This window comes from Carassius gibelio, chromosome A19 (genome assembly GCF_023724105.1).
Source record: "Carassius gibelio isolate Cgi1373 ecotype wild population from Czech Republic chromosome A19, carGib1.2-hapl.c, whole genome shotgun sequence".
NCBI classification, from domain to species: domain Eukaryota; kingdom Metazoa; phylum Chordata; class Actinopteri; order Cypriniformes; family Cyprinidae; genus Carassius; species Carassius gibelio.
The window spans coordinates 16445676-16465001 of NC_068389.1; the positions used below are offsets into that span (position 1 = coordinate 16445676).

The 19326-nt window shown below is 37.1% G+C and overlaps 1 protein-coding gene across 2 annotated transcripts in view; it reads left to right on the top strand.

The window, feature by feature from the left end:
• vps50 (VPS50 EARP/GARPII complex subunit) overlaps positions 1 to 19326 on the top strand; it is a 106453-nt gene that overhangs the window by 64292 nt on the left and 22835 nt on the right. Inside the window, exons 22-23 of one of the 2 annotated variants that reach the window (XM_052532622.1) lie at positions 2391 to 2465; positions 3383 to 3463. In XM_052532622.1, coding sequence (XP_052388582.1) covers positions 2391 to 2465; positions 3383 to 3463 — 156 coding nt within the window. The remainder of the gene's footprint in view (positions 1 to 2390; positions 2466 to 3382; positions 3464 to 19326) is intronic. The other variant, XM_052532623.1, reaches the window with a different exon arrangement.

Sequence of the window (19326 nt, forward strand, 5' to 3'; positions counted from 1 at the left end):
AATTAATTCCAGAGTGCAGAGGGAGTGACATTGAAGGGGCATTGAATTGTCTCACTGTTTTCCACCTATGTAAGCTGGGAGAATCTGTTGAGGAAGGCAAGCTTGTTAAACTGCAGTGGAGGTCATAATAAAGCTGGTTGGGGCTTTGGTTTGGCAGTGGCAGCCCAAGGGCACCAGACAAGAACTTCCTGCTGTTCTTGGACTTCCCAGCCATGCAACCACAATGATATTGAAAGAAGTGAGATTTTCAGACCTCTACTGCCTTGCAAAATGTCCTCAACGCCTGCATTTTCCACCTTGTTTCACAGCTGCCCTTACTTACTTACCTCAAAAAGGTGCTTGTTCTTGATAGTCTTCAAGGAGCCAATAACTTTTTCTCTGGAAAGAAGAATCTGAGCAGTTGGACCCTTAGTGTGCCAGTAACATTATTCAGTTCCATTGTTTTGTTGTTAATGTACTAACATTCTTATGAGAACTATACAACAAGACTCAAACCTATCAATAATACCAGCCTGTCAGTCTAGGCTTCGATTGACATGACTAACGATGTACTGTTTTCTAAATGGAGTCTATGGCCGTCATCAGCTGTAAAAAAGTGTTTCTGTCATGGGATTTGACAGTAGTCTTTAATCCTACCACACAAGCCAGGTGGGGTTGAAACATTTGTCTTACTAAACAAAAAGATCTCCACACTTCATCTGTTGTGCATTGATTTCTGGTCCCAGTGATGCTTTTATGGCCGAAGTCTCAGCAGCCTTCAGTGGTTTTTCTTCCCATGGTTTTTCTTTTTAATATTATCACAGAAATGTGCCATTTCCACACTGTGGGCTTTGCAAATAATTGTTTGTTTGCCGTGCTGAGCCAGTGCTAAATCAAAAGGAAATTCTTTCATGCTGGTGAATTGAGGCCAGTGCACTTGCAGAGCAGGAGTGAACTCTATTTGGGATTTGCATGTGGTTTAGCATCATTATAAGTCAGAATATTCCTTGGCAGAAATGGGCTACATACAAGGGCATTTTAAAAACTGTAGGAAATGAGGGGCCCTTGTATTGATCAGTAGAGGGTGATCTGGATTTCATGACTTGCTTTCTGAAGACCTGACTTTTAATTCCACATATTTTTGAACTTTTATATTTGAACAAGACTTTGCTGATGTGCAAGTTTTCACTTTTGGCTTTTTATGCCACTGCTTTTCATATGAACTAATGTGAACCAGTGAGAGATGATTCAATCTTCTCCAGCTTTCCGAGGCAACTATTTTTTGATATTTAAGTGCTGACTAGAGAAATTTTCACTTTAGCTTTGTCCTGACCAAATCCAGCAGCAAATCTGAGGGAGACCGGATACAGCTTCCACAAGATCAGTTGTCAGATGCCAGCGATGTTGAGCGCTTTGACTTTAACCTACCCGACAGGTTTGAAGGCACATTAAATAAAACAACACATCTCATCTTTCTCCCTTGCTCTCATTCTGGTTTTGCACATTCACCTCTTCTGCTGAGCGGATGGCAAGAGAAAAAGCTTGAGAGGGTTTCTGTCACTAATGGAAACTTTTCAAACTCTTAAATGAGTAAGAGTAGCTGTCAGTATCAGAGACAGCCAGTCTCGAAGAAAAGCCTATGGAGACAACAAAGTAAATATCATTACTTATAAAAAATATATATATTTACAAAGTGGCTGAAATTGATATGGTCATTTGGATTCGCTTTCACCCATGAATAACTCCAAACACACAAGACATTCAGTCTCATATGGAGATGGAGATTACGTATTGCACCATTTCATTTAATAATGAACAACATTAGGATCTGAAGATCTGTACGCCATTGAATACAGCTGGAGTATCAACTCTGCCATGCACGTAATTTAAGATGCATTGGTCTTGGCATTCATTGCTCTTTGCCTCAAGTTAAAAACTTAGCTTAAAGGCAACGAATGAAAAGAATGGGAAACGATGTGCAAGTAGCTTATCTGAAAATGGATCACCTCCAGGATGATGAAGGCCTGAGTAGTGTTTATTAAGTGTAGCAGATCGAGTTAGTAATAGATGGGAAGATTCAACTGTCACGCTAACAGATGGGTCCTTTGGAAACTTTGCAAAAATGTTTAAGTCAGGGAAAGACTGCAGTTTTATTGTCCCCTTGGCAGAAAATAAAAGTGTTAAATTGCACAATATTGTGCTTGAACTAATGTGGTGGAAATCAGTTTTCGTTAACGACTGAATGTGTTTTTATTATTATTATAAGTTGTGCTTAATGTTTTTTTTTTAGTAAAAATTCCCAGTAATTACCATATATAAAAAAATCCTGAGTTCATCTCCAAAAAGCAGGCTTTTTGGCTCATTCATTACTTGCTTTGTGTTGATTTTCCTTTTTGTTTCTCAATACAAAGCACTTCCAATCTGCATCTCTGCCTTCACAAGGCTCTCAACCTGGTGTGTCCAGACAGGCGGTCCCTGTCTATTGGGTAAGACTGCTGTGTGGAGCCTGCTGGCAGTAGAAATGCCTGCCAGTGTGTGCTGTGTTTTCATCCCTTTACTCATATTTACTCATTATGTATATGACGTAGATTAGTTGTCATACTCCTTTGTTTGCAAGATTTTAGAGTTTACATAGCTCTTGTCTGCCCAGCTTTAAAAGAAAATCTACAGTATGATGTACATTTTATTATATATAATAAATACTTTTATTTGATATATTCTATGTTTATAAATATGTATTATATTGCTAACAGTTTTTTTCACAATTGTTTTTGTGATGCTTGCAAAAGCATGCGAGACATTTATAATTAGTTGTAGTCACCCCAGTGTGCTCAAAAAAAGAATCATTTAACTCTATATTGATTCTACATCTTGAACTGAATTACACAGTTGTTTTAAAGGGATTTAAGGATTATACTTCAATGCTTAAGTCTGTTATGATGTCCTGAACAATATTATCCTTTGTTAATTCTACTGTAAATTCAGTGCTACTCTATAAAAGTTTTTTACTGCTGTCTAATTTAGAGATTAACTGCTCTGCACCCATGGTAAAGTTTATGTTATGTTCGCTTGGCTCCTGCTGATGTCAGAGCTATTGCATATTAATAACACGTTGGCTTGCTTGCATACATTTCTGCGTTTGTGAATACATTTCCAGTGAACATTCCCAGGAGGATTTGCCAGTCCCATTCATACTTACCCCTTTATTAAAAAACGAAATAGCAATTAATGAACATAAGTCATGAACCACACTTGTGGGAGCTGTGTGTTTCCTGGAGATGATCGGTGGTGTGTGCACACTGGAGCTTTAGAGATTGCACTTTGTGAGTGTGTGTGTGTACCAGTATGATTGAAAAGCAACAGAGCCTCTTTCTCACAGGGTATGTTTTGCTTTCTCCTATAGTATGAATCATCTGGGCTGGGTTTGATCAGCAGCAGACTGAGGACTACGCTCAGCCGAATGCAGGAGAGCCTAATAGACATGGTAGGTTTTTTTTTTCTAGCTCCTTTTACTCTGTCTTGTCTTTTACTATGGTTCATCTCCTCTCTTGGCCTCTCTTATGTAACCATGATAAATCTGAGTGTAAATAATGGTGTGCAGTTCCCTATAGCCTCTCATCAGGTTCTCTGATTATCTTATACCCCCTCTTACTTTCAGCTATAGCATCCACAGGTGAGTTAATCACCATCAGTACACTTAGATAGCCCTGCACTCTTGTAATAAATGTCCTTTGGTTTCCATGGTTGCGCCCAATAAGGCTCAATGTGCCAAAGGCCTGAATACCCACAATGCACCATATACCTCTTTCTGCTGCACAAATAAGCATTCATTATATGGGATCCATTCCCCCAGATGTCTGAATGTCAAAGAGCAAGAAAAGATACCAGTCTGCATAAAATAATGAAACGTTATTCTTTTTATCCTGTCAGACTTTAAATTTATGGTGCTCAGTGGAATCTGGGAGTATGGCTCTGTCTCCAAAACTAAATCTAACCAACCTAGACATTGTAGAAATTGCAGCTAGAAATTGCAAATGATTAAGCTGTCTCCTAAACAGATGTCATTTTGGCTGCATTTTGAGGAAGCTATAGGTGTATTTTGTGGATAAGGCAGTCCCACATCTATTTTATGATCAGCTCAGCAAGAAATTTCCATTCAATGTAGCAAACAGAGCCAAGAGAATTTTTTTTTGTCGTCGGTTGTAGACATGTCAGGTCTACTTGAAGTTATACAGGGCTTAAAGTTCTCCGGCACCGTGCCGGATTTCCAGCGTGCAGCATTCCTACAACCCTACATTTAAAAAAATAATAATAATAATTTTGTTGATTGATATCACTTTCAAGTCCGTGAATTTGCCTACCAATGTTATGAGAGGAGCAGGTTTCACTCTCAACCAAACTATTAATACTAGCCAATCAGATTGTTTTGCTCTTATAAACATGAGATGCGCATAATAGTATCCAACTGCAGAGTCGCAGCCCTGAAGAATGGAGAAGCGTGACAAAAAAACTGTCAGGCACTATGGTCAAAGATGTCCATCTAACTCATATTTACATAGAAAAGCTAATTATAAAGCAGCTTTGTAAACAGTTCAGACTCAGAGTAATCATGTCATCTCCATAAGAACAATATAATTGACAGAACATATTTACCAGGATTTTTGAAAAGGTCCTGTTCACACATGATCTATTAATAGTAACTTTAAAAGTAAAAAGGGGCTAAAACTGTTTCTCTGTATTTGCTGTGAATTTGAATTAACGTTCATCTGAAAAACAGTGTGCATTATCTCACTAGATTTGTAACTTAAATCACTTATAAACTTTTGCGATCAATACAAATATTGCAATATTTTGCGATTTCAAAATAAACGTTTCTGCATGTGGCCAAATATTAAAATGTAATGGATTCAAACATTGTATAATCAAACTGTGAAGTGAAACGTCACTGTGCAGGTGTTTGTTTTAATACATGATGTACTTAAGTTGCTTATGTTCTTATTTTGTATGTATCGGTATCTTACATTATGTATTTATAACATATAACAGTGTTGTGCAATACAATCATGATTTCTTGTTTTTTATATTTTATTTGAGCCAGTTATTATTGCCTCATCTTTAGTTTATATATAAATAGTCATACTTAAGCCTGGTTTTCACTTAGGTCTGTTTGTGTTACTAAAAAATATCAGATTACTCAGTTGTCAAAGATTACTTGATTAGAAAAATTATTATTAGTTACAGCCCAAGACTAGATAAAATATTTCTAAATACAACTGCATTGTTTTACGTTTTGTAATTAAAAGACAAATATTTTGTCAGTGAAAATTTTGCTTTAACCCCTGGTTATATTTTTCCATTTTCCATTCCATTTTAGCTAGCTACAATCAGCAGTGATCATTTAATGACACTCTTGTGCAGAACAGTAGTTTTTAACACGGTTGCTGATCAGCTACTGAGGTTTCGTGAAATAGACAGCAAGTTAGGTCTCTAAAAACACTTACTTTGCCATCTGTTTATGCTGTTTGCCTGATGGGGTTTTTTTGCCCATCAACTGTTTCACAAAAAATGAATTAAAAGATTGCATATACTCATTTATTGGGTCATCAGTGGCGAGTGGCTCTCCTAAGTTTCTGTTCCCTTGGGCTGCCAGGAGATGTCCGAGATCTGTTCCAAGACTTTTAGCACCTCTTGCATCACATATCAAGTGACTACTTCACTTTTTCCAAAGGTCCTGGAAGGGCTTCAGGTGTCTGAGAATTGTTGGACTGAAGAGTCTTGAGGCCAGTTGTTTATTGGCTGGAGGTACAGGCAGGTTTTTAAGATTATACTAGCTTCCTGATGATCTATTATGGCTACACACTTCATATTCCCAAAGTAATGCTTTAAGTTTTCAGAATTTGAGTCTTTTATGTTCGGCGAGTCTGCATTCATTTGATCAAAAATATGGTAAAATCAGTTTGTGACTGTGAAATATTATTAAAATTTAAAATAACAGTTTTGTATTTTAATATATTTTTTAATGTCATTTATTCCAGTGATGGCAAAGCTGAATTTTCTAATGTTTCCAAAAGCATTAGGTATTTTTATCTCCAGACTGCTGCTTGACACAATCACAACCAATCAGAACATTTCTGAACATTTGTACCTTAATCTAAAAGCGTGCCTATTAGTCATTTAAGCTATTAATATTTAGCCTTGAGGGCTTGATGAGAGTGAATTATTGTTGGTAGAATGTTAATTTTTGGTTGAAATATCAGGTCCTGGGAGATGCATGATTTTGACATGGCGTGATTTCTAGGGTTTTTCTAAATTATCAATGTCGTCTGTTTCTTAATGCTTCATATTATTCATGTCATCTTTAATTTCACGTCTCTTCTTAATAAGGTCAAAGCGCTGTGTATATAATCTCTTGTCAGCAATCAGAGACAGAGCTGGAAATTCAGATTCATAGATCAGTTAGCACCACAGATGGGGAGGATTCCTTGCCAGCTTCTATATTAAATGAGATGCTCATCTGACATAGGAGCTGAGAACTTTGAGAATTGAAATAAGAAAGCACACTGTAGCAGAGAGCATTCTTTCTGCGCTGGGTTTGGTGGGTATTTCCCATGGGTGTGGGATGGAGCAGAATTAAAAGCTCTTTAAACATTATCGCTTCTTTGGCAAGACCAGACACAGGAGGTGAGATTTGATCTCTTCTTTTCTCGGATAGCATGGATTAAAAAAAATGTTTAGAGGGAAAAGCCTTTATCCACCCACAACGTTCACAGTGCTTTTTTTTTTTTTTTTGTATGACTCAATAAATTTTTGTTAGCTAAGAGTCACCTCCTGTAAATGTTTAGCCTCCCTGTTCTTTTCAACTATATGCAAAATATCTTTTATAAAGATACGCATTTTTGTATGTGTTGCCTAATTTAGTCAAATCTAGGTCGCCTTCATCAAACCCTTTTAGAAAAAAAACTCTCCATTTAGGCACCGGCATCTTTGCTATTTTTGTCAAAGGTATGCTGTTTTCCAAATGTGTGATTCATGCCACACGCATGAACAAGGTAGGCGAGACCTCATTTAGAAACCCATTCTTGCTGCTCAGTTAATAATCTCTTTTCTGTTCATGGGATAAATCATTGGGAATCAGTGAGCGTTGAGCGTGTCTATTCTCAAGAGGCTTGTGTCACTCAAACCCAAATGTCGTTTCTTGTCACCTCTTCTCATTTCAGTCCTTCTGTTTTACACGTCTTTCAGTGCTCAGTTCTTTCATTACTGTGACAAGCTAGTTCTGGTGATTTTCAGCAAATCTCTGTCTGTCTGTCTGTCTGCATGTCTTTCGATCGTTCTGTCTGTATTTATGTCTTTCAGTCTGTCTGTCAATCATTCTGTCTGTCTGTCTGTCTGTCAATCATTTTGTCTGTCTGTCATTCATTCTGTCTTTAAATCTGTCTGTCTGTCTGTCTTTCAATCGTTCTGTCTGTCTGTCTGTCATTCAATCGTTCTGTCTGTCTGTCTTTCAATCGTTCTGTCTGTCTGTCTGTCATTCATTCTGTCTTTCAATCTGTCTGTCTGTCTTTCAATTGTTCTGTCTATCTGTCTTTCAATCGTTATGTCTGTCTCTGTCTCTTTCAATTGTTCTGTCTGTCTATCTGTCTTTCAATCGTTCTGTCTATCTGTCTTTCAATCGTTATGTCTGTCTCTCTGTCTGTCTTTCAATCATTCTGTCTGTCTGTCTGTCTTTCAATCGTTCTTTCTATCTGTCTTTCAATTGTTCTGTCTATCTGTCTTTCAATCGTTATGTCTGTCTGTCTGTCTTTCAATCGCTCTGTCTATCTGTCATTCAATCGTTCTGTCATCTGTCTGTCTGTCTGTCTGTCTTTCAATCGTTCTGTCTATCTGTCTGTCTTTCAATCATTCTGTCTGTCTGTCTTTCAATCGTTCTTTCTATCTGTCTTTCAATCGTTCTGTCTGTCTGTCTGTCTTTCAATCATTCTGTCTGTCTGTCTGTCTGTCTTTCAATTGTTCTGTCTGTCTGTCTGTCTTTCAATCGTTCTGTCTGTCTGTCTGTCTGTCTTTCAATCGTTCTGTCTGTCTATCTGTCTTTCAATCGTTATGTCTGTCTCTCTGTCTGTCTTACAATTGTTCTATCTGTCTGTCTGTCTTTCAATCGTTCTTTCTATCTGTCTTTCAATTGTTCTGTCTATCTGTCTTTCAATTGTTATGTCTGTCTGTCTGTCTTTCAGTCGTTCTGTCTATCTGTCTTTCAATCGTTCTGTCTATCTGTCTGTCTGTCTGTCTGTCTGTCTGTCTTTCAATCGTTCTGTCTATCTGTCTTTCAATCGTTCTGTCTATCTGTCTGTCTGTCTGTCTGTCTGTCTGTCTGTCTGTCTGTCTTTCAATCGTTTTGTCTGTCTGTCTTTCAATCGTTTTGTCTGTCTGTCTTTCAATCGTTTTGTCTGTCTGTCTTTCAATCGTTCTGTCTTTGTCTGTCTGTCTTTATTTCGATCGTACTGTCTATGGTACTGCGACTGTCACCCCATGAAGCTTTGGGAATTATGTAACTGAATAAAAAAATTGGTACAGTATGAGGTTATCAATGTTTAGTCATTAATTGTAAGTATAAATTACAATAGTCAGGTCTCTGCTGAGCTCTTCTGATGTGGTTCTGGTTTACATGGTAGCAGGGCTCTGCTTCAGAATCTCTTCAAACTTCAGGAAACCTGCTGTTGAGCTCAATTTGAAGAGAGACAGCGAGTGTGTATGTTCCTGTCTTTGTTTGCACAGATGCTTCTGTGTGTGTGTGTGTGGGGGTGGGGGGGGTGAAGTGTCCAATGGGCAGAACTGAAGGCTTCTGTTTCAGATCTGATAGTGAGTTCTCCCTCAGGCAAGCTGCAGTTCTGTGATTAGCTCTCTCCAGCAATGCCTTCCAGTCCCTTCAGTCCGTTGTTCTGTGGAGCGCACTGTAAACACTGTATTTTAGCTTTGTTTGTGTTCTGGTGTGTGAGCATCTGTTTGTGGGTTTTACCACATCAACAAAACCCTTGTGTGGTAACTGCTTTTGGGTTCCGCAAGGGTGTATGTACCATGGAACAAAGGTTTTATTTGAATCCTTGCCTTTTTGTCAGGGGAAGTCGTGGCCTAGAGGTTAGAGAGCTTGTCTCCTAGCCCTAAGGTTGTGGGTTCGAGCCTCTGGCCGGCAATACAACGACTGAGGTGTCCTTGAGCAAGGTATCAAACCCCCAACTGCTCCCTGGGCACCATAGCATAAATGACTGCCCACTGCTCTGGGTGTGTGTTCACTGCTGTGTGTGTGCACTTTAGATGGGTTAAATGCAGAGCATGGGTCACCATACCTGGCTGTATGTCACTTCACTTTCACCTTTTTTTTCTCTCCAGTAAGAACATTTCACTGTTTTCTGAAGAAAGAAAGGGGTTTTACTTGAACTCCTACCATAGATCTTCCTACAAATATCAATTTCATTTTTCGTGGTCCAAATCCAGCAGTATTAGCATGCATGCAGACAAGATGATGCTACAAATCTGTTTTCTGTCAAGATTGATATGAAAAATTATGTCTTGACTCACAATAAGAGCTATGCTAATCAGATTTCTGCAGTGTGGCATCAGTCCTTATCAGGTTAATTTTGAAATCAGATAAAAATTAGCACTTCTTTATTCTGTTGAGGATCCCTCAGGTCACAGAGGTTGTGGCCGTCTGCCATGGCTCCGTTTCATTTATCAGCTTGGTGGTTAACCTTAAGCTTGTGGTTGGATTGTGGGAGCCGGCATCACTGTGACTTGGCTCATATCACAGACTGGCTTAATGGCTGCTTCGGGGTGAAGCATCAATTATTTATCCCCTGTGTTTATGGCAGTCCAGAAGGATATCTGCCTCCGTGATTTTCCCACAGGATTAGATCAGGAGACTTGGGTATCCTCAGTGTATGCTGTTCTGTTGTTTGTTTGTTTGTTGGCCAGTTTGTAAGATATACTATTGTAACAATAATTATTTTATTTTGTTTTACTTTGATTTGCCTTACTTTAGTTAACACTCTGTTTATGGAAGCATAATGCACAACCACTTTATTTTATTTTCATTTTTTTATATAAATTATTTATCATTATTATTGCTATTATTTAACAAATAGAAAATATTGATATATATATATATATATATATATAAGGGGTGTAACGGTTCACAAAATTCACGGTTCAGTTTAATACGATACACTGGTGTCACGGTTCGGTTCGGTACGTTTTAGATACAGCAAAAAGAAAAAATTGGCAGATAAATGTCCTTGATTTTTTTAAAAATTTTTATTTATTAAAACTAACAATTTTTTTTTTTTTTTTTTTACATTGAACTGATGGAGCTATTCTTTACCCATCTTCTATGGTGTTTTCTTAGCAGTATACTGTATAAAACAAAAACAGCTCCTTATTAAAAAAAAAAAAATGTTATTGTTGTAGTAGTTATGAACAAATACAAAGATGTAACTTTTTACATGGAATTCTATAACGCGCTGAAGGCTCGTTGCAAAATGGCCAATGCGTTTAACAACCCAGAAATAGAAGATCCTCCAATAACCAACAGGTCTGGTGTTTGGGTGCACTTTGGATTCCCTGTAAACTATAATGGTGATGATAGAATGAATGGTAAATAGTAAGGTCTCATATCCGCGGCTATAACATAAATGTAACGTAAATGTACCAATCGCCGCAGTGATGTATTTTGCCCTGTTTGAATCCGTTGGAAATGTCTGACTAAATGCTGCGGGGATAGTTTGTTGCGTGTATGTTTCTCCTTTTTTCGTCTTTTCCCAGATACTGACACACTAAGGTGATGTCGGCGTAAATGAGTTGACATGTTTTAAGTATTCCCGCTGGTGTTTTTTTTTTTTTTTTGCATTCCCTCTGGTGTACCCTATTGTCATGTAGCAGATGCGACCGTTGTTTTTTTTTATCCACCACTCTCTTGCCAATTCACCATTATAGTTTACAGGGAATCCAAAGTGCACCCAAACACCAGACCTGTTGGTTATTGGATAATAACATAATGCGTACCGCGGACCAAACCGAAAGCCTCGTTCCGAACGGTTCAATACGAATACGCGTATCTTTACACCCCTAATATATATATATATATATATATATATATATATATATATATATATATATATATATATATATATGCAACGTTTTTCCAATCTTCTATTGTCCAATTTTGGTGAGCCTATGCGTTTCCTGTTCTTAGCTGACAGGAGTAACTCCCGGTGTGGTCTTCTGCTGCTGTAGCCCATCTGCTTCAGGGTTCGATGTGTTTTGCATTCAGAGACGTTATTCTGCATACCTTGGTTGTAACAAGTGGTTATTTGAGTTGCCTTTTCATCATCTATAACCAGTCTGTCCATTCTCCTCTGACATCAGCAAGGCATTTTTGCTCATTGGATATATTCTCTTTTTCGGAACATTCTCTGTAAACCCTAGAGATGGTTGTTCGTGAAAATCCCAGTAGATCAGCAGTTTTTGAAATATTCAGACCAGCCCATCTGGCACCAACAACTATTCTACGTTCAAAGTCACTTAAATCCCCTTTCTTCTCCACTCAGATGATCGGTTTGAACTTCAGTCCTCCTTCACAATATATATATATAAATAAGCATTTGAGGTTATAAGGTTATTCCTGGAGTACCAGTCCAGAGCCAGAAGATACAACAGCTTGTGTAAAGATTCCTAAATTGACAGCAAATTGCCTGTGACTTTCCCTCAGTTGATATGTGACGTTTTCAATTTATCTCCTCAATTTCAAAGAACCACCTTTATGAGCTCCAAAAGCTGTTGATTTGATTTCCTCCAACCCAGTGAAGCATCAGCACCTCCTCTTCAAGACCCCATCCTGTAATTTCAAGAAATACTTAAGAAATGGGCATTTAAGAGGTTCTAACATGGGGATAAGTAGACCTGCGGACTGACACAACACATGCAAATGAGGCCTCTAATTCTGTTTAACACCCTTCTAATGAGAAACGAATTTGGAAAATTAAGGGAGAAAGAAGAAATGAACAGAGAAATACATTTGACGGTAATTGCCAACTGACATTTCTGCCTCGTTTCTTACTGAAACCCTTGAGAGTGAAGAATCAAAGTAATATTGAAGCCAGTGCATTGTAAACATACTTACACAAGGAAGAGCCTATTATGAATGGTGCATCTTGGGAAAACCTTCCGTTTAATTTAACATTACAGAACCAAGGCATTTTTCATCACTGCAAACATAATGCATGCGTATGACTAGACAGGTTTTTTTTTTAAGGTAATTGTTGTTTAAAGATGAGGTGAGTTTAAAGATCAGTGTTGTTTAAAGATAACTATTATTAGACACATCAATGCATAGATACTTGAGATTATTGTTAATACATAAAACTTTTCCTACCATGTTTCTCTCAGTGTCAAGGTGAATGTTCTGTAACCTTGTTATAAATAATGAGTCCAGTGGCATGTCAAAGATGTCATCAGGTTATCTGAGACCCGAGCAGGTCAAACTGTAGCTCTAATTACTCTATTTGCAGAATATCAGCTTCTACAAGACAGACAACTCCCAGTGAAAACCGTTATAATTTAAGAGGGTGCACTTTCAGCTCATCCTTCTTTGAAATACATTATATTTTTCCAGATGATACCATTATGATGTTAGACCTTACATCCAGGAAGATTGAAAACATTTTTGTTGGTATAAAGCCTTGATTAAAGCCAGAAAATATTACTTACAAGGCCAAGGCTTTGAGGATATAGTTACCGCAGAGGTTTGTAGTACAATGTTGGCAGTATCTACCATGAGTTCTTGTTTTGTAGTGAGATCTTTGTAGTAGTAGTGCCCTGGAAAGTAGAGGTTTGTCTCTGTATTTTTAAGTCTCTGTTACTTTTAAAATAAGCACAGTATGTCTCTGAAAGAGCAAAGGTTGAAAACGTTATCAGCTCAGGAAAATGAGAATGTCACAGACCCAACATTTCCCGACATTTCTTTAATTTCAAAACTAGAGTAATTACATACCAGTAGAGCCATGAATGCTAAAGATGTCAAATATACCAGATTTTTTTTATAAAGCCTGTAATTTGTCAGCAGTTAACCTGAAAATGTTCTTCTCTCAGCACTGCCTTATCCATGCTTCAGTACAATAGACTGTATAAAGACATGGACGTAGTGTCTGTGACATCACCTGTAGGTGTCTGAAGAGCGTTTTTGAAGCTCAAAGTGGGCTGAGTGGGCCGTTGCCATGTCAGCAGCGCGTCACTCCCGGATAATCAAAAATGTGCAAGGAGGCAGGAGTTGGTTGCTGAAACCACGCCCACCTAGCTCGACTGTGTTGACAGCAGCAGAAATCCACCTGTCACTCAAGTGGCCACGCCCTTTATTATGCAGAACTTTAAAGTGCCCCTATTATGCCTTTTCAACTATTACCTTTCATAGCTGTATGTGAACTTTCTGCAAAGTTGTGAAGAAGACAGTGCATGACAGGGCTCTAGACTAAGTTTTTTGCATTGGTGCGCCTAAAGTTAGGTGCACCCAAATTTTCGACCGCATCTCATTTAACACTGCAGTTTTACTGTAGTTCACTTTTTATTTAAATCGCTGTCCATATAGGCAGTATTGAGTTGTAGCCTAAATGATTAACTTACAATCTGGTCAACATGAAGTTCTTTATTTTAAACCTGTCATTATGTCCTGACAGTAGAATATGAGACCGATAATCTGTGAAAAAATCAAGCTCCTCTGGCTCCTCCCAGTGCTCCTATTGCCATTTGCAGAAAGTCTTCTGCTCCCGGTAAGAAACAACCAATCAGAGCTGCGGTCCGTAACTTTGTTTGTGTTCAAAATGTAGAAAAATGTATATAATAAGCGAGTACACCATGAATCCATTTTCCAAACCGTGTTTTTAGCTTGTCCTGAATCACTAGGGTACAGCTATAATAAGTGTTTATATTCGGACTATTTTAGATTGCTTCGGGGATACCGCGGCGGAGTAACCCAGTACCTTTGTTATTCTTCATAGACATAAACAGAGAGAAGTAGTTCCGGCTACGATGTTCTTCCGCAAGACGCAAGCAGTTCTGTCTATTAACCGCTAGAGCGTCAGAAGTTACCTACCGCAGCTTTAACTGCATACACACTTTCAGGTTTTTGAAGGTTTTTTTTTTTTTCTGTACTACTGGTGTGATGAAAATACATCAGGTGTGCCGGCAGACACTTGTGAAATGTCTAATACAAAGACAGGACTCTGTATATGTTTACAAGTAGTGTTTTTCCCCAGTCAAGGTGTTTGAAACTGACAAAATCAGACCACTCTGTCTAGTTTACGGGTTCAGATACCACCTGTTTGGAGCAGGCTCTTGTTAATCAAGCCGCTTGCAAAACTAAAGTGACAGCCGGACCTACTGGACTGAGTTAATTTGTGTGACAGTTCTCCAGCGTATACCCACATGGGCGTTGGGATGCTAGCTCAACAGTGATGGACTACATGAAGAGTAGAGAAGGGGGGTCAGCTAGGGCCAAAGGAAACATTGCACTCTGTGTGAGAAATAGTCAGAGAGATATTAGCGGGTGAAGCGTGGGAGGGGAGGTGTAAAGAAATGCTGGAAGAAAGTCAGGAAGATTTAGTCTGATTTTGTCTTGGAGTAGGCCGTAATGAGCAGACAGATTCATGGGACTTTAACACTGACTGCATAGAGATGAATGGGCTTGTGCATGCAGTTCGAGTGCCAGATTTGGCACTGTTAATGCTCTTTATGAAAATAAATAATATCAGCAGAACCACCTAAATAATCACTGTTGAACTGTAAGAGGTGTTAGCGTGGGTGATGGTGGAAATGTTTCTACCTACCTACATTTTTCTTCATCTATGAACACTTTTGGGATTTTTGTCACTTTTCACACATTTACTAGTTTGTAGCTTATAACAAGACCTTTTATCATTTGTGGATTTCTTTTTCTGAAAGTTGTAAGCATTTGCGCCACATTTCAAATGATGTATTTTTAACAGCATGGTTTAAAAAGATTATTGTGATTATTATTATGTTTAAAAGATAAGTTATTCTTTACTAAAAGTTACTAATTTTGTTAATAAAAACAAATATTGTGAATGTTTTCAGTGCTCTATTTAAATTAAATATATGCACATGCTTTATGAAGTGACCTTACATTGCTTGTTTTCTTTTAGGACAGTTATGTAAAGGAAATGCCTATATTATTAGAATATAACAACATGATGAATGTGAATTTTTTTTATATTATTATTTTCACTACTTTAAAGTGGCTGAGACTGATGTTCTCTCTGCACAAGACAAAATAATCAGACTAAACAGTAATTCAGTTTGTGGCCTTATTAATACATTTTGCCCTAAAAGGCGTAAAGCATAAAAGGGGCTCCCTACAAGGTCCCAAATGTTCAGTTTAAAAGCTTAATAGGCATAAATGCATATGGAAATGTGATCAAATGGGACTGTGTCAAGAGATTCCATTTGTTTAGTTGCACATTAATTGCCGTCTATTCCCTCGTCAGGTTTGTCAGTCAATATTTTAAATATGTCAGTGTCAAAAGCCTGACGCTTTGAGCTTTTGCATAATGCTTGATTGAAAATGTCTTTTGTGTGTTGATTTTGTTGAAGCATTTGATGAAGTGTTAAAACACTATGCTGTGAATTATTATGAGTGCTCTTGGGTCAGCAGTTGGCTTTCAGATGATCACCAATGAATGATTGCACATAACTTTTTAAATGCAGCGGATTGTAATTAGAGGTGCTTTATCCACCCTCATTTACAGGATTGTTGATAAGTTGCTTGGAATTTTATCAACCATTTTCACGAAACACTGAAATATCACTTTATCTTTCAGGATCCTATTTTATGATGCTTTTATAAAGAATGTGATATAAGTTACTCACTGGGCCTTTTCTTTCTTTTTCATAGTTATTTTGTGCATGGTTGCGATAAAAAGTCTTAGCGATCCATTACATTTGGGGCCACTCATATTCAGCTGTGAGGGCTTTGTAATTAAATTCAGCTATGTTCACAATGAAATGGATTATTCCTTGCCTTACCATTCCCACTCATGGCCTTTTTCTTCCCTGTCTAGAAGCAGATTAGATTTAAGCATTCTGAGGCAGTGGCGAATGCTAGACCATTGTGGGTATTTGTGTTATCAGATTCCATTTCTTTCTCTCTTTTCTTGTATTTTTTAATAAACCCCAAGCCTGAGTTCAGGATATAGAAGCACAGTAGCCATTAGTTTATTCGCAGTGAACCAAAATTCGCGAAAAAGAGTCACCATTTCGAGATTAGGTATTGATTTTTTTTCTTTGAATATTTGTTTGATGGCCCCTTTCCCCTTTAGCTCATGGTAGCTTTAGCGCCTGATAAGAAGACAATTTTAAACCCTGGTTCATTGTAACGCATTCAGATAGATGGACCTTTAAATCACGGTACGGTTCCTCCTGGTCCAGTTTACAGAGGTTATGCTGTCCGCCAGCTGTTAACCACCAGCGTTTTTAGTTCTGAGGTACCAAAGTTTTTTTCAGGTTTCATTTCTATTTAGGGTCTTTGAGCATTTAATACATTTGACAGATTGACTGAAGCATTGTTCAGTGTGACTTGGTCATTTGCAACAGAAAATAAGTTAATTTGTCAAAGCAAAAAACAAAAAAAAGTGAGGTGTGGCTCATGTCTTATGTCCCAAGAAAAAGTATTTGGCCCATATTTCCTCATAAAACCCTTCATAAAAATAAGAGAATTTAAGTACAAATATTTTAAAGATCTCACTAGAAAGGTGCTTTTATCAAAATGCTTTTACACAGTGTGATTTGTTAGCTCCCAATCTTGTGGTCTCTGAATAATGATGAATAATCCCAGAAGTGTAAAGTGGTGGACTGTCCTTTATATATAATTTTAGAATGCAGCAGTAGATTAAGAGTAAAGTAATTCCACATCTGAACAGCTGAAAAGAGTGAAATTGAATGAGTGGCCTAGTCACAGTCCTTTCTTGAACCTTCTATAGATGATGTGGCAGGACCTGAATAGAAAAGTTCATGCTCGAAGAGCTACCCATCTGTCAAAGTGAAAGAAGTTTAATAAAGAAGAATGAGCCCAGATTCCTTCACAGTGATGAGAAGGGCTCATATCGAATCACAAGTGGTGATGCTGACTGCAAACATTACATTTAGTTTGAAACCGTGCAAACATAAAGTTCTCCAAATAGGCAATAATGGAGAATGTTATGGGGACACATACTTTTTTCACAGCACTGTATATTAATTCCTGTGTGTATGGTATTTGAATTGCAAAGTTGTGTGTTTGAATCCCTTGTCTTGGATCTTGTGCCTGTGGCAAAGAGTCTTATTTTAAAATCTGCGGATGGTGTATTGGATTGCTTATGGATTTTTTGCAGGTTATGATTTAAAGATGAAGCTAAAATGACTATAGGTGAGTAGGAACTATGGGTGCTTTTAAAAGATTAGTTCACAAAAAGCACGCTGGTGTGCCATGCACTTCCTGTTTTACAGATTATTTATTTTACCAGCATGATTCGCTAAGTTTTTTAATGGTTTCTTTTATTGTACAGTATAATTAATGTTAATCCACAAATTGTCCCCCAAAGTATTTTAATGATTTAGCTTTGACCTGCAGTTTTTGTTGTTTTCTTTCGCATAATGTTCTGGATCAATTAAGATTAACAGTAAATAATTGTTGTCAGAGTTAATGCTCAGTCTAAAAGGAGGGATGCTTAATGGGATGCGAAGTAACTAACCGAAGTCTACAGTTACATTCATATACAGATAAATGGGCATTTGTATGCAGGCCCATCTGCCAAATTAATTTCCTGTTTTGTCATCGCTCTATTTTAAGCCACACATCTTTGCAGGTCCTTGTAGTTACTCATGCATAGCTATTCCAAAAGTAAGAAAACTTTGTGTGCTATAATGTTTACTTCCCAAAGGCAGATATTCTGTGGATCCGCAAAAACTGTAAACTGTGGAAACTCATATCAGCCTTATTTTAATAGGATGATGGTAAAGTGTAAATGATTGAGCCTTATTGGTTTATTCAAACCTTGCTTTTACAAAGATGTGCACATTACCTAAACTTTTTTTTGTCTCAAACTGTCACAGAATCACTGTTGTTTGTTTAAATGTGTTGTTTCCACAAGCTTATATATTACAGTAGTTGTCCAAATTAAAGTTGCTTTCTGTGCATAGTTATTAATATACATCATTTTAAGGGGTAATTTAAATAATTTCTTGATAAAAACGTTATTTGTAATGATTCAAATGTTTGTGGTCAGTAAGTTTATATATATATATATATATATATATATATATATATATATTATATATTATATATATTATATATTATATATATATATATATATATTATATTATATATATATATATATATATATATTATATATTATATTTTTTTATATAATTTTATGTACTAATGATGATCAGTGATGATGACTATTCACTGATTCTTTTTTGAATAAATGCTTCTATTTATCAACGTTTTCTGAAAGTATTAGTTTCCACAAAAATGTATAGCAGCCACTGATCTATATTATCTATATCTATATTCAAAATTGATAAAAATGTATTGAGCACCATATCAGCAGTTCAGAATGATTTCTGAAGGATCATGTGACCATCACATGAATAAACTACAATATACAATGGAAAACAGTTCTTTTAATTTGTAATAACATTTTATAATATTAAAATTTTTATGGTATTTGTTAAACGACCAATGTAGCCTTGATTATAAGAGACTTCTTTCAAAAACATAAAACAATTATACAGACCCCATACTTTGAGTGGAAGTGTAGACATACTCTGACTCATACATGGCCTCCCATACGTCATATTTTGAGGAAGGCAAACCAGCATTACCAACAGTTTTTAGTCTCCTGCACCTGCACTTCCTAATTTAACATCAACAATGAGTTTGTGCCTTGGCATGCAGTCATAGTAAAGTGACTGCTCATTTGCTCATTATTTTCTGTGAGCTTTCTCACATAGCTGATTAACCTGTGGGTCATTATCAGAGCAACACCTCTGATGTTCAGTGAATTTTACAGCTGAAATAGTGTTTTAAGCACATTTGTAATTTCAGGCTGTATCGTCAGAGAAGTTTTGCAGTAGAATTCAAAGGGAATTTATTCATCTTTCATCTCCAATTTATGCGTGGTATTAAGCCTAGTAATCCCATTATCCTCTTTCATGTTTGTTGTAACAAGAACAGAATGTTAATGGTAACCTCATTACAGTTGATCTCAATGGATAGCATTAACCTCAGATACATTCAGCAATTATTTG